General features: G+C 42.7%; 1 protein-coding gene across 1 annotated transcript in view; it reads left to right on the forward strand.

The window, feature by feature from the left end:
• Positions 1-15004, forward strand: part of LOC115014038 (breakpoint cluster region protein-like) — a 39541-nt gene that overhangs the window by 23314 nt on the left and 1223 nt on the right. Inside the window, exons 6-23 of the mRNA XM_029440678.1 lie at positions 486-593; positions 815-875; positions 972-1024; positions 1105-1245; positions 2993-3114; positions 3239-3404; positions 3491-3610; positions 4446-4521; positions 5208-5312; positions 5412-5486; positions 6174-6271; positions 6673-6804; positions 11305-11364; positions 11924-12033; positions 13421-13560; positions 13681-13815; positions 13932-14037; positions 14529-14688. Of these exons, the coding sequence (XP_029296538.1) occupies positions 486-593; positions 815-875; positions 972-1024; positions 1105-1245; positions 2993-3114; positions 3239-3404; positions 3491-3610; positions 4446-4521; positions 5208-5312; positions 5412-5486; positions 6174-6271; positions 6673-6804; positions 11305-11364; positions 11924-12033; positions 13421-13560; positions 13681-13815; positions 13932-14037; positions 14529-14688 (1968 nt within the window). The remainder of the gene's footprint in view (positions 1-485; positions 594-814; positions 876-971; positions 1025-1104; positions 1246-2992; positions 3115-3238; positions 3405-3490; positions 3611-4445; positions 4522-5207; positions 5313-5411; positions 5487-6173; positions 6272-6672; positions 6805-11304; positions 11365-11923; positions 12034-13420; positions 13561-13680; positions 13816-13931; positions 14038-14528; positions 14689-15004) is intronic.

The raw sequence follows: 15004 nt of genomic DNA on the forward strand, positions 1-15004 counted from the left end.
TAGGAGGTCGCTGAGTAAAATGAAAAACACACATGCATGCATTTCTATACATACTGGAGCGAGAGTTCATTTTATTATCTTCTAATACTTCCAAAAAGAAGAAGCTGGATGTTGCTTCTGAGTGACAGCTTCAACTTACCATTCATTATTTTGGAGATTGTTTGGTCTCTAAATGTCTTGTTGTGTCCAGAACACAAAGATATTCCCTTGAATACGATGTTAAACAGATAAAAGCAGGACGTCTACATGTGAGCGGCTGAAAACAGCATGTTCTGCATGAAAGATGACCATCGATGAAAGAACTACACTTTATTCTGCTTTGTGATATCATTTGCTTCAGCGACTTTAAAGCGGACTGAACCTGAAGTGTACTGAATCCAGAATCCTGTCACGCTGCGTCGTACCCAGAGACCAACACAGACGAGTGAAATCTATCTTCTCTGCGAAGCAATGAATCTAATCTGCGCTCTACTTGCACCCTGTAGGCGAGCCAGCTCGGAGTGTATCGTGCCTTTGTGGATAACTACAAGGTTGCTGTGGAGACGGCGGACAAGTGCTGCCAGGCAAACGCTCAGTTTGCAGAGATATCTGAGGTATGTAATCACGCCACGCACAGCAGGACTGCGGCGGGCATTTGATGTTGCACAGCTGCCCGAGACGTGATGACGGGGCACTTTCTAAGCAGTCCTCTCGCAGTGGAAGAGCAACGCAGCTCTTTACAGCGGGCTGATTGTTTTAATTGCGCTGTGGGGCAGTGATTTAATGAGGGAATGTTTTTTACTCACGGTTCCCTCTGGCGTTATCTTCCTGCCAGAATCTCAAGGTCAAAAGCACAAAGGACTGCAAAGACCAGTCGGCTAAGAGTTCACTGGAAAGTGAGTACTGAGTGAATGAGTGGCCGGCCTCCACATCAATCAATGTTTCTATAAGTAGTTCTGCTGTGAGGTGAGCTGACTCTTCCTCCTCCACAGCTCTTCTCTACAAACCTGTGGACAGAGTGACGCGCAGCACGCTCGTCCTGCATGTGAGTGCCAAACACAGATCTGGAGCAACGTGAAGACAGTTCTTAGGGATTGAATTTGTCTTATTTTTCTTCTAATCCAGGACCTCCTGAAGCACACGCCTGCCAGCCACCCGGACTATCCGCTGCTGCAGGACGCTCTGCGCATCTCTCAGAACTTCCTGTCCAGTATAAATGAGGAGATCACTCCGCGCAGACAGTCCATGACAGTGAAGAAGGGAGAGGTCAGTGGAAGTCTCTTCATCACCTCACGGTTATACGTAGAGGGATAAATGAATCTGCTCCGTGGAAAGCCAAATGCAATGCATGTGTTATCCATAATAAACTTGCAGATTGTAATTAAAGAAAGTTAAAGGTAAAATACATTTCCTGTCATAATGTCTAAAGATGACCCATGTTGTATATTTAGTCTGGATCTTAAGTTCTCAGAGGAACAAGCTGAGCAGACGTTAGCTCAATTCAAACGGGATCCAAAAATGATAAATGATTTCTAAGTTCTTGATTGACAGAAGAAGCTTTACATACGTGAGAACAGTTTTTTATATTCTAACACTTTCACTTAGTGGATTTCTCTCACGGAGACGGCAGCATTGTGAAATTGAGGATCACGTCTGCCCCCGTGATTTCTGTCATATCTTGTCTGCTGACAGTAAAAAGCTCTGAGCACAAAGTGTCTGGAAGCTGCAATGAAAGCAGAGTGTGAGTCAGGTTGTTGCTGACTCACCTCAGCCTGTCTGCTGCAGCTATAAAGGAAGTGGAGCGTAGAGGAAGCTCGTGACAAAGCAGTGCAAACACTGGAGGCGAAGGAGGTCTCTGTGTCGCAAACCAGGAAAACCTGCCGCTTGCCTCGGCGCTCACTCCCATCCTTCCCTGCCGCAGTGTCTGCTTCCCAGAAATGACCCGCAGCTCTCCTTATCAACTTCACTGTCTAACCAGCCTTCTGCACTGGGTGTGTCCACAATTACACACGCTTCCTGACCCCTCAAACACCACACACCTCAGGGCTCTGACTCAGAAGAACTTCCTCTGTTATTCCTGGGAGCTGCCACCGGGATCTCAACTCAAGGAACGTTCTCTGGAAAATATGTTTTTATATAAGTTTATAGGAAGTCTGAAGTCCGGCAGATTACACGGCAGCACATGAAGTTTGAAATACGAGTTGTTCGTGACTCATTGTTGATGTTTTGCACCGTGGCCGCCTGTAATTACCTCGAGCATCTAAACCCTGAGTTTGTTTAGCTTCAGCTCTTGTGCAGGTCTCGCTGCTCAACGTGTCATTATCGTGCATAATGAAACACAGAAGCACCTTCCAGTGCCAGCACTTACAGCTCCTGTTTTTCCATTGGATTATTGACTCTTCGTGGTCGTGTTTGTGCCACTAAATAATAAGCGGATGTCACGCTGCCACCTCTTTTTGAAACCAGGACAGTGCGGAGCTGGACTGCAGAAATAGAGTAGGGAAACCATGCTGTAGTGACAAACTGTGGCTGGTGTGGGACGATAAAGTGTCACATGGGCAGTGTCGCTGTGAACAGCCTGAGCCCAGAGGTCAAAAGGCAGAGGGAGACTTTAGATGCACGCTGCTGCAGGAGGACGTCATCACATGACCAGACCATAACCAGGATTAGAGGCCGCACATATATATATTTCTAAATGAACACCGACACCGTAAGGCTGTGCTGAATGCTGATGTACCATGACATCAGAGGGCGCCGTGTTTTACATCACAAGTGATTTATTGTTTGTGTTATTTACTTTACTTGACGCTGTGAGGTTTGGAAGGATTCACTTACAATAATTACATTCATCTTCAAACTTCAGCACAAAATCATTATTTGTGAACTCTGAAACTAAAGCAGTTCAAAGTAAACCGTGCTTTCAGCAGTTCTTAGTGTTAGCTGTTATAAAACAGCTTTGAGACTAACGAGAGCTGTACACGTGATGACGTGATGTCTCACTTCCTGTTGGCAGCACCGTCAGCTGCTGAGGGATCGCTTCATGGTGGAGCTGCTCGAAGGCTCCAGGAAACTCCGCCACGTCTTCCTCTTCACCGACCTGCTGCTCTGCACCAAGCTGAAGAAACAGGCTGCGGGGTGAGTCTGGAGAATGTTAAACGTCAATATCCATTATGTCCATTTGATTGTGGGAAGATGGTGACTGAGATTAATACTTGATGAGCGCAGCCCCACATTACACACACGCCTTGTCCTCCAACAGAAAAGGGCAGCAGTACGACTGTAAGTGGTACATCCCTCTGGCCGACCTGACCTTCCAGACCATCGAGGACTGCGAGTCCACCCCCATCCCTCTGGTGCAGGACGAGGAGATCGACGGCATGAAGATCAGAATCTCCCAGATCAAGAATGACATCCAAAGAGAGAAGGTGAGGACACGCACAGAAACGCCCCCGACACAAAGTGCATTAGAGATGTCCTGCATCACGTTGACGCTGGTTCCGCTCCTCTGTAGAGAACCACCAAAGGACCGAAGGTGATGGAGCGACTGAGGAAGAAGTTATCAGAACAAGAGTCTCTGCTGCTTCTCATGTCGCCCAACATGGCGTTCAGAGTGGCCAACAGAAACGGCAAGGTGAGTCCTTCAAGGCCCGACAGGGTCAAACATGTCACTCACACATATCAGCCGAAGCTGAACCCTCCCCACTTCATGACTCACATCAACACGGCTCATATTACAAGTGTTTAATATGTACATGAGGCGTTATGTAACACACACACACACACACACACACACACACACAGACATACACACATAGACATACACACACATAGACATACACACACACACATAGACATACACACACACACACACACACACACAGACATACACACATAGACATACACACACATAGACATACACACACACACATAGACATACACACACACACACACACACACACACACACACACACACACACACACACACACACACACACACACACACACACACACACACACAGGTTTTGGTGGTTTTCTCTCCACTTGTCTGACAGAAGACGAGTTCTGGAAGATAAATATAAGGACACATGTCTGTAGTATCTCGCCTTGAGAAGGATTGAGGGATATCTAAACATATGTAATGATTATAATAATAAAACCAGCAGATTAATGTGAATCTTTAACCCTAACCCGTCACAGTTTCCTCACGAGGCCTCGTGTTCCGCCGCAATATGAAAGTGCTGCACATCAATGTAAACGGCACCATCAGGTCTCCACGTGTTCAACTGTGTTGTGATGCCATCACTCATAGAAAAGGAATAAATGTAATGTTTCCAACATGGGAATAAATAAACTCATGTCAATAAAGAAGTTTGGTTTCTGCTGCCCTCTGCTGTGAACAAGCAGCACGTCGCAGCACGAGAGTGCAATTAAATACTTTACATCATAATCACTTCCACTACTTTCAGGGCTTCCTGTTTCTCATCTCTTCGGACTACGAACGTGCCGAGTGGAGGGAGATCATTCACGAGCAGCAGAAGAAGTGTGAGTTTAAGAGACACGTAGTTATTTCTGAGAGTCTCACACATTATTGTTACTGAGACTTCCAGCAGGAAGGTTTCCAACACAACTGAGACTCTAACGTGCAGCACATCCCTGTGATGGAGGACATCGTCTCGCCAAATGTGCAAAATCAACTCTTTTGTCCGTGCAAAGTAGTTACAAATGTAAATAGTTCTTGTTGGCAGGTGAGTGATGAACATCTGCAACATCCTCTTGCATATTTGAGCAGCATTCGGCCGGTGAATAGTGAAACCTTTGTAGCACGTAAAGGTCTAAAACACATTACAGATATTTCACTGTTGTGTTTACACAATGAAACAAAACTCCGCCCGTCTGAACTAAATACTTCCCAAACAAGCTGACGAAACTAAACACCAATCCTGTGATGAGTTGTGTTCAGGTTCTCCATGTTCATATCAACATGTTGTTATCATGGTTGTTAAATGTTCTCCTTGTTTCAAACTGTAACACCACTTAGTGCCATGTGCTTTGGCAACACTGCGTTTTAAAATGCTCGTGCCAATAAATCCTCTTTGAGAGCGAGCTGGTGAAGAACAGCTGCAGCACGAACACTGTTGCGACGCAGATCTTTCCACAATGCTTCATGTACAGTCGTGTATCTTCGGGCACTTCTGCATTAACAGTCAGGTTATGGTTCTGTCCTGCAGGCTTTAAAAGCTTCTCTCTGACCTCCCTGGAGCTGCAGATGCTCACCAACTCGTGCGTGAAACTGCAGACTGTGCACACCATCCCGATGACCATGAATAAAGAAGGTAAGGCTCACCGTGTATTGAACTTGTAATGCACAGTCTATTACTCCTACAGTTGTGCATTGCATCTCAATCTGCACAACGTGAATGCTTCCCTCACAGATGATGAATCTTCCGGGTTGTACGGCTTCCTGAATGTCATCGTCCACTCTGCGTCAGGGCTGAAACAGAGCTTAAGTAAGTGCCGTATTAAATGATCATTTTACAGGTTGCAGGTGGCGTCACATCATCCTGTGTGTCACTCCCCCCCCCCCGGCTGTCAGGTGGGTGGACAGCTGCAATGGAATAAGTGGGATTAGCCAGGAACACGGTGTACAAGCCGCCTGGTGGCCTCAGCCAGTGGCGTGTTTCATGTACTGAGACTAACATTACGTCTGTAGTGACGGTGCATCCGAAGCTGTTTCTACTCCACAGACTTCACAGATTGAAGTATTTACATTTGTACAGCCTGATGCTCCTCTCCGCTCTCCACTCTCCGCTCTCCGCTCTCCGCTCTCCGCTCTCTGCTCAGGATCTGTTCCGTGCAAATGCTTCATTTTTAGGGGAATTATTAAATGAGAAATGTAGAATGAAGTGAATTTCTATTTATTTTTAATTTGTCACACGTGATTCGTCGGATCATTTCTGTGTCGAGGCAAGGCAAGTTTATTTATACTGCAAATGTCAACAAGGCATTTCAGAGTGTAAAAGAAACGCATTATAAAAAGACATTTAAAGACATTAGAGAGCCAGAGAATAGAAATAGAAGAAGACGGGTATAAAATACCAGAATAACAGTAACTGTAAGATATCAATAATTACTTGATTATTTGACAGATTAATGGTTTCATGTTTTAAAAGAAGGTCTTCTGCTTGTTCCACCAGACCTGTACTGCTCTCTGGAGGTGGACTCATTCGGCTACTTTGTCAACAAAGCCAAAACTCGCGTGTACAGAGACTCCACGGAGCCCAACTGGAACGAGGTGAGAGAGCCAATCAGAGTGACGCAGTGACTGCGGTGTGTCTTTAAAGGAACACTTCACATCACTACATCTGTTTACAAACTGTCACACGACTCGTGCAGAATAATAAAGTCTCGTTGATGCAGTCGTCACTCACTACTGTCTTTGGATTTTACTGCACGAGTTTGTTTTGATATAGTTTTGCTCCCATTAAGACTTTTCTCTGTTTATTGATTGTTGGTTCATCGTGGCGGCAGCAAAGAGAGACTAAGTTTTCTTCGCGGTCACACGGGGCGAGTAATTGAAATACAATATTCCTTTAGTGGGTGAAGTATTCCTTTATGTCCCCTGTAGACGTCACTGTATTCCTTTAAAGCATGTCAAACCTCAAACCTGTAACATGCCTTTGCTCTGTTTCACAGGAGTTTGAGATCGAGCTGGAGGGCTCTCAAACCGTGAGGCTGCTCTGCTACGAGAAGTGCTACAACAGAAGCAGGCAGAGCAAAGAGGACGCCGACATCACAGACAGGATCCTGGCCAAAGGACAGATCAAGGTACGCACCGGCACAGCTGGAGCCAAGGCTTCTGGAAAGGAACGGCTTGTGTTTAAGGGAAACACCGTCGCACACGTTGTAGATTTTCATTCTGTTAGTTTCAGCCTGAACAGATTAGATGTGTTTCACATGAGGTCCTAATTCTTGTCCATATTATCTCATATGGCCCCAGTGGACAAAAGATCCACATTTACAGACTCAGTATGAAGAACAATCGTTGCCTGTGTGGATTCCAGTCCCTCTACAGATCCTCCACAGATCCCTCTACAGATCCTCCACAGATCCCTCTACAGATCCTCCACAGATCCTCCACTGATCCTCTACACCTCCACCGATCCCTCCACACCCCACAGATCCTCCACAGATCCTCCACAGATCCTCCACAGATCCTCCACTGATCCCTCCACACCTCCACCGATCCCTCCACACCTCCACCGATCCCTCCACACCTCCACCGATCCCTCCACACCTCCACCGATCCCACCTCCACCGATCCCTCCACACCTCCACCGATCCCTCCACACCTCCACCGATCCTCCACAGATCCTCCACTGATCCTCCACTGATCCCTCCACACCTCCACCGATCCCTCCACACCTCCACCGATCCCTCCACACCTCCACCGATCCTCCACAAATCCTCCGCAGATCCTCCACACCTCCACAGATCCCTCCACAGATCCTCCACAGATCCTCCACACCTCCACAGATCCCTCCACAGAACTTATTTGCTCTGCTGACCACCGGACCTTTTCCAGCTGATGCTGCCATGTGGGGCCCTCAGCTGCTGAGAAAGGAGTGAGCTGTTAGGTCCCTTCTGCTTGACCCCTGACGGGGTGTTGTGACAGAGGGCGGATTAGTGTTTGTGTGGACTAAATGAAGCCTCTGGCTCGGCTCCAGAGTGTGACAGAGGGAGACGGAGCGCTCTTTGATCAGCCAGCGAAGGGATTTCCCTGCTGGACGGGGCGGTCAGATACTCGTGTTATTCAGGAGCTACAACGCCTGCCAGGTGTTAAAGTCACTTTCATGACCTGTGGTGACGGTTTATACCTTTGAGTTGGCAATTATGACACAACAATTAATATTACTTACCAGGGATTTGAGTTTAAGTCTTTGTGCACACTGCAAAATGCCCATGATAATTATAACAAAGGAGAAGAAAAACAATAAGAAATAAGACATTTAAATGATAAAATAAAGACAAAATAAGGTAATGAGAATTGAGAGATAGAGGAGATAGAGAGAGAAGATAGATATAGATAGAAGAGAGAGAGGATGAGCGAGGATCGATGCGAGCGAGCGAGCGAGCTAGCGAGCGAGCGAGCGAGCGAGCGAATCTATCTATCTATCTATCTATCTATCTATCTATCTATCTATCTATCTATCTATCTATCTATCTATCTATCTATCTATCTATCTATCTATCTATCTATCTATCTATCTATCTATCTATCTATCTATCTATCTATCTATCTATCTATCTATCTATATATATATATATATTTAAATATATATATATATATATATATATATTTAAATATATATATTTATATATATGTACTATTTAATATCCTTGAGAATTAGATTGTATTAGCTTAGGTAGAAGCTCTGTGGGGAAAAGATGACCAGTTAATTGGTCAATTTAAGAGTTATTTCATGGATCTTAATATTAAATATTGTCTCACATCTGGGGAAGTCTGATGTTCCCTCACTAAGTTATAAGAAGATCCTTTTCATAGTACCTGAGATGCTAGATTACCAGCCAGCGCTCCTCACAGCGGCAGGCGTGCGCACGTTGGTAATGAGGGTAGGAGGGGATTCTCAGGAGTTAATCCTCTAAATCCATCTGGGAAGCAGAACAACACACAGGCGAGTGTGGTTCTTTCTTTGTCCTCCCACTGGCATGAAAGGATTTGTTGTATAACAATGCCGAGACGAGGAGATGACAGAAAGTTTTGTAAATATTCAGCAGGGCTCCATCAAAGAAGATCATCGAGATTACTCACGGCAGTGCGATCAGTTGTTGTTCGGGGAAGAAGAAGGACCTGCTGCTCGTAGGAGAATACTAGTGCTCTCTGTGGAGCAGCGCCGGCTTCTTTCTTTTGTTTTGCTATTAGTCAGCGAAAGTAACATTTAAGAGTTGAGAAAGAATGAGCGAGAGTAACCTTGATGAGAGTGTGGATCAGGCCAGCAGCGGGCTGGAGGAACAGGGAGACATGGCCCCAAGGAAAACCCCGAGCACAGGGGCCCGTCTGTGGGAGCGGGTCCGCAGCAGTCTCCTCAGACCGAAGGTAAAGAGCTGAGGACGTTGTTTTAAAGGACGCCTCGGGAACCTACACGTAAACAGAGACACTCCAGACAAAATCTTTGTTTTTCATGCACTGGTTTGGGATATTTATCTTCTTTATCACGTCTTCTTCAGACGAGAGGAAGCATGAGAACATCAGGAGCTTTTTCTCACACTCTTCAGCAGAAGTCTCCACTTCAGCAGCACTTACATACACCAAACTTTCCACTTTCATTCCTCTCTATATTCTGAAGCTTTGTGCAGAGGGCTTTGTTCACATGTCACTCACAGCTCATGTTATACACGCTACACTCACTACATGCAGGAGATGGATTTGGAACAAAGACAGATCCAGAATCTGTACAAACCTTTGACATGTGAACAACATGCAACAAGAGTTTTAAACCTGCTTTATCCAATGTTCACATTCTGTATGCATATTAGCACATACTTAATGTGAGTAATGAAGTGGGGAGGTTTCATGCTGATCTTATTGTTCATTGTTTTTAAACCCTCTCTGTGTTTGACTGTATTTCAGCGTTGAACCTCCTGTGATAACATGTAGTGATAACATTTAGTGATAACATGTAGTGATAACATGTAGTGATAACATGTAGTGATAACATCATGTAGTGATAACATGTAGTGATAACATCATGTAGTGATAACATGTAGTGATAACATCATGTAGTGATAACATGTAGTGATAACATGTAGTGATAACATGTAGTGATAACATTTAGTGATAACATGTAGTGATAACATGTAGTGATAACATGTAGTGATAACATGTAGTGATAACATGTAGTGATAACATGTAGTGATAACATCATGTAGTGATAACATGTAGTGATAACATGTAGTGATAACATGTAGTGATAACATGTAGTGATAACATGTAGTGATAACATGTAGTGATAACATGTAGTGATAACATGTAGTGATAACATGTAGTGATAACATGTAGTGATAACATGTAGTGATAACATGTAGTGATAACATCATGTAGTGATAACATGTAGTGATAACATCATGTAGTGATAACATGTAGTGATAACATGTAGTGATAACATGTCATGTAGTGATAACATGTAGTGATAACATGTAGTGATAACATGTAGTGATAACATGTAGTGATAACATGTAGTGATAACATGTAGTGATAACATGTAGTGATAACATCATGTAGTGATAACATGTAGTGATACATCATGTAGTGATAACATGTAGTGATAACATGTAGTGATACATGTAACATGTAGTGATAACATGTAGTGATAACATGTAGTGATAACAACATGTAGTGATAACATCATGTAGTGATAACATGTAGTGATAACATCATGTAGTGATAACATGTAGTGATAACATCATGTAGTGATAACATGTAGTGATAACATCATGTAGTGATAACATGTAGTGATAACATGTAGTGATAACATGTAGTGATAACATCATGTAGTGATAACATCATGTAGTGATAACATGTAGTGATAACATCATGTAGTGATAACATGTAGTGATAACATCATGTAGTGATAACATGTAGTGATAACATCATGTAGTGATAACATGTAGTGATAACATGTAGTGATAACATGTAGTGATAACATGTAGTGATAACATGTAGTGATAACATGTAGTGAACATGTAGTGATAACATGTAGTGATAACATGTAGTGATAACATGTAGTGATAACATGTAGTGATAACATGTAGTGATAACATGTAGTGAACATGTAGTGATAACATGTAGTGAACATGTAGTGATAACATGTAGTGATAACATCATGTAGTGATAACATGTAGTGATAACATGTAGTGATAACATGTAGTGATAACATGTAGTGATAACATGTAGTGATAACATGTAGTGATAACATGTAGTGATAACATGTAGCATAAGAACATGTATTTTCACTGAACAAAGGATTCTCTGAGTTACCTTTGAGGATGTCTGGGGGTCAGGGACAGGCTCAGTGTTCAGCAGCCGTACATGATGTTATCACATTACTCATGCCGGTCACTTTAAACACAGGCTGACACTTTGGTATTAGTCAGATGACTAAAATAGATCCCTGACACAACCTGGCCATATGGACTTTATGTTTCATGTGAGGCTAAGACTGTGAGCAGGTAACGCTCATATTATCTGTCACAATGTCTCTGCGGAGAATCTGAATGAAGTCAAATGTCTTTTATTTTGTCTTTCAGCTGGATCCTCAGACGTTGCAAAACAAAGACTGGCAGAGGACCGTCATCGCCATGAACGGAGTAAGTGTGTAAAGCAACGCAAGTAAGAAGAGGCAAGAGGAGGGGAAGCTTCTGATTCTACGTTTCTGCAGCATTTAACCTTCACAGTGTTTAATCTGAGTCACTTCATCAACCACAGTCGTAAAGGAAAGAGAACGCAGGCTCCACAAAGTGGATCTCTTATTAAAGATTCAGATGTTGATCATGTATTCATCGTAAAAGTAATTGTTCAGCAAAGATGTCAGAAAAAGCCGTTTTCAGCCTCTCAAATAAGATATTTGCTGCTTTTCTCTGTTTTAAATCAAATTAAAGTGAGAAGACATTTAGAGACGTCACGTGGACTGTGAAGAAACATTTTATACACAAAACTATTAATCTGGAAACTAATTAATGGATAATGGAATTACCTTATTTGACTAATGTCTCTTTCTCTTCTTGTTATACTTTGCACTTTAAATGCATCTTGTTTTGTCTTTGTTGTTGGAATCGATTCTCTAAAGTGTTGCTTTCTCTTCCAGCATGTTGGGCATGAAGCCCCCGCCTCAGCTGGCACTAAAAGCTGTTTCTGTTCTCGTCTCAGGTTGAAGTGAAGCTGTCGATGAAGTTCACCAGCAGAGAGTTCAGTCTGAAGCGAATGCCTTCGAGGAAACAGTCCGGCGTCTTCGGAGTGAAGATCAACGTAGTGACCAAGTGAGTTGATGAAATGTGTTCTGCGTGTCGTACCTTTATTTTATGCATGTACGTGCTTTTTACAATATTATATCTTACCTTCTTTTAGTGTCAGGATGTTGAGAAGATGACACTTATTACACGTGTTCACAGCACATGATGTGTTGATAGGGCAGGACGATATGCTTTATATTTTAGGCCATGATACAATATACACCAGATCTAAAATAACATAATCTTTGATTTAACCCTTGAAGCGTATTATCATCCCAGCGTGGTCCTGGTAAACTAATCTCAACTCTGAGGTGGTGCAGTTATTTGATATTCTTTATTATTAAGTTTAACTTATTCAAAAATAATTTAATTAAGTTTTTCTCAGAAATACAGTTTGCAGGTGGAATCTCTGGTTAAAGATTATCATTAATTCATTTTATTTTGTTTATTTCTTTATTATAATTTCTTTATCATTAACAGTCCCTATTTCGCTTTATTTTGAAGTCAGTTCTTGATCACTTTTATTTTGAAGTCAGTTCTTGATCACTTTTATTTTGAAGTCAGTTCGTGATCACTTTTATTTTGAATGTCAGTTCTTGATCACTTTTATTTTGAAGTCAGTTCTTAGTCACTTTTTATTTGAAGTCAGTTATTGATCACTTTTATTTTGAAGTCAGTTCTTGATCACTTTTATTTTGAAGTCAGTTCTGATCACTTTTATTTTGAAGTCAGTTCTTGATCACTTTTATTTTGAAGTCAGTTCTTGATCACTTTATTTTGAAGTCAGTTCTTGATCACTTTTATTTTGAAGTCAGTTCTTGATCACTTTTATTTTGAAGTCAGTTCTTGATCACTTTTATTTTGAAGTCAGTTCTTGATCACTTTTATTTTGAAGTCAGTTCTTGATCACTTTTATTTTGAAGTCAGTTCTTGATCACTTTTATTTTGAAGTCAGTTCTTAGTCACTTTTATTTTGAAGTCAGTTCTTGATCACTTTTATTTTTGAAGTCAGTTCTTGATCCACTTTATTTTGAAGTCAGTTCTTGATCACTTTTATTTTGAAGTCAGTTCTTGATCACTTTTATTTTTGAAGTCAGTTCTTGATCACTTTTATTTTGAAGTCAGTTCTTGATCACTTTTATTTTGAAGTCAGTTCTTGATCACTTTTATTTTGAAGTCAGTTCTTGATCACTTTTATTTTGAAGTCAGTTCTTGATCACTTTTATTTTGAAGTCACTTCGTGATCACTTTTATTTTGAAGTCAGTTCTTGATCACTTTTATTTTGAAGTCAGTTCTTGATCACTTTTATTTTGAAGTCAGTAACAAGTGAATACATTGAGTATATTGTATACCACCTGCCCCGTCGGCCCCTGTAGCCCCTTAAACCTGTTTCTGTGTGACTGTCCTCACCAGGCGAGAACGCTCGAAGGTCCCCCTCATCGTGAGACAGTGTGTGGAGGAGATTGAGCGGCGAGGGATGGACGAGGTGGGAATCTACAGAGTGTCTGGCGTCGCAACGGACATCCAGGCACTGAAGGCCGCTTTCGATTCAAGTGAGTTCAGTCTGACGTCTTCTGAATATTGTACGTTCTACTTGTAGACTCGCTTGTTTTTCAAAGCTCACAGTGCAGCTTCTTTGGTCGTCAGTGACGGTTGTCTCATGTGCCCCGCAGACAACAGAGACGTGTCTGTCATGATGAGGGAGATGGACGTGAACGCCATCGCTGGAACACTGAAGCTGTATTTCCGAGAGCTGCCGGAGCCTCTGTTCACCGACGACCTGTACCCCAACTTTGCTGGAGGCATCGGTCAGTCACCACTTCTCTACTTTGGCTTATTTGACTTGTCTTGGGAATGACTCGGGGACGTGTCGGTCTTGACTCGGGGACGTGTCGGTCTTGACTCGTGTGTCTTTGCCCCGCAGCTCTGTCTGACTGTGTGGCGAAGGAGAGCTGCATGCTCAACCTGTTGCTGTCTCTCCCGGAGCCAAACCTGGTGACCTTCATGTTCTTACTGGATCACCTGAAAAGGTAACGGAGCTCACAGTTAACACGTTATTCAAAGCTGTCGTGTGTCCGCTGTACGTCAGTGTCCGCTGTCTGCTTGTGGGGTTCTGTTGGGTTGGGATCCTCTAAGTATCTGAACGTTACTGAGCAGTTTTAATTTCATGAATAAAAACTATGACGAAATATAATCAACGCCTTTTTTCTCCATGACGGCGCCAACGTCACTCAACACTGACGGACGGTATCGACAGTACGAGCAGTATGATCCACGGAAACAGAATAAAATGTCTTTTATTTTTATATCTTCAGATGATAAGATTAAATCTCATGTGAAGTACGTTTGACTAAAATAACAAAATGTTTGTTCGACTCGATTGACTGAAATGTTCAATCTAACCTAAAGAAAGATATTTTAACACTTTAATCTGTCACACGGGATTACAAGTTGACTGAAGGATTAAATGTGTGAAAGTTAAAAGTATTCTCTTGTAGTGATTTCACTGCTTTGTTCTCAGAGTGACTGAAAACGAGAGCGTCAACAAGATGTCGTTGCACAACCTGGCCACAGTGTTCGGCCCCACGTTGCTGCGGCCCTCTGAGAAGGACAGCAAGATCTCCAGCAGCTCACAGCCCATCTCCATGAACGACAGCTGGTCCCTCGAGGTCATGTCTCAGGTGAACCCCGTGTCAGGATGTAGAGCGCTGCAGAGAATAAGAAATGAATGAGCATTTTAACTCGAGAGAGTTCTCGTTCCATGACATGAAATACGTCAGTAAATAAAACATTAGTGAATTTTACGTGTCTGAAAAAAGGCGACGCTCGAGGAGACTAAACGTCATCTCACCGAAGACGAGTTTGTTTACAGTCCAACGTTTCACTTACTTTAATATGTGGAGATTATCCTGCTGAAGAAAACATGTAAACATCATAAACGTTTGTTGGTCACAGCTGAGACATTCTAACTACACAAACACATCCTCCCTGCAGCTT

The sequence above is a fragment of the Cottoperca gobio genome, chromosome 9, assembly GCF_900634415.1.
Source record: "Cottoperca gobio chromosome 9, fCotGob3.1, whole genome shotgun sequence".
NCBI classification, from domain to species: domain Eukaryota; kingdom Metazoa; phylum Chordata; class Actinopteri; order Perciformes; family Bovichtidae; genus Cottoperca; species Cottoperca gobio.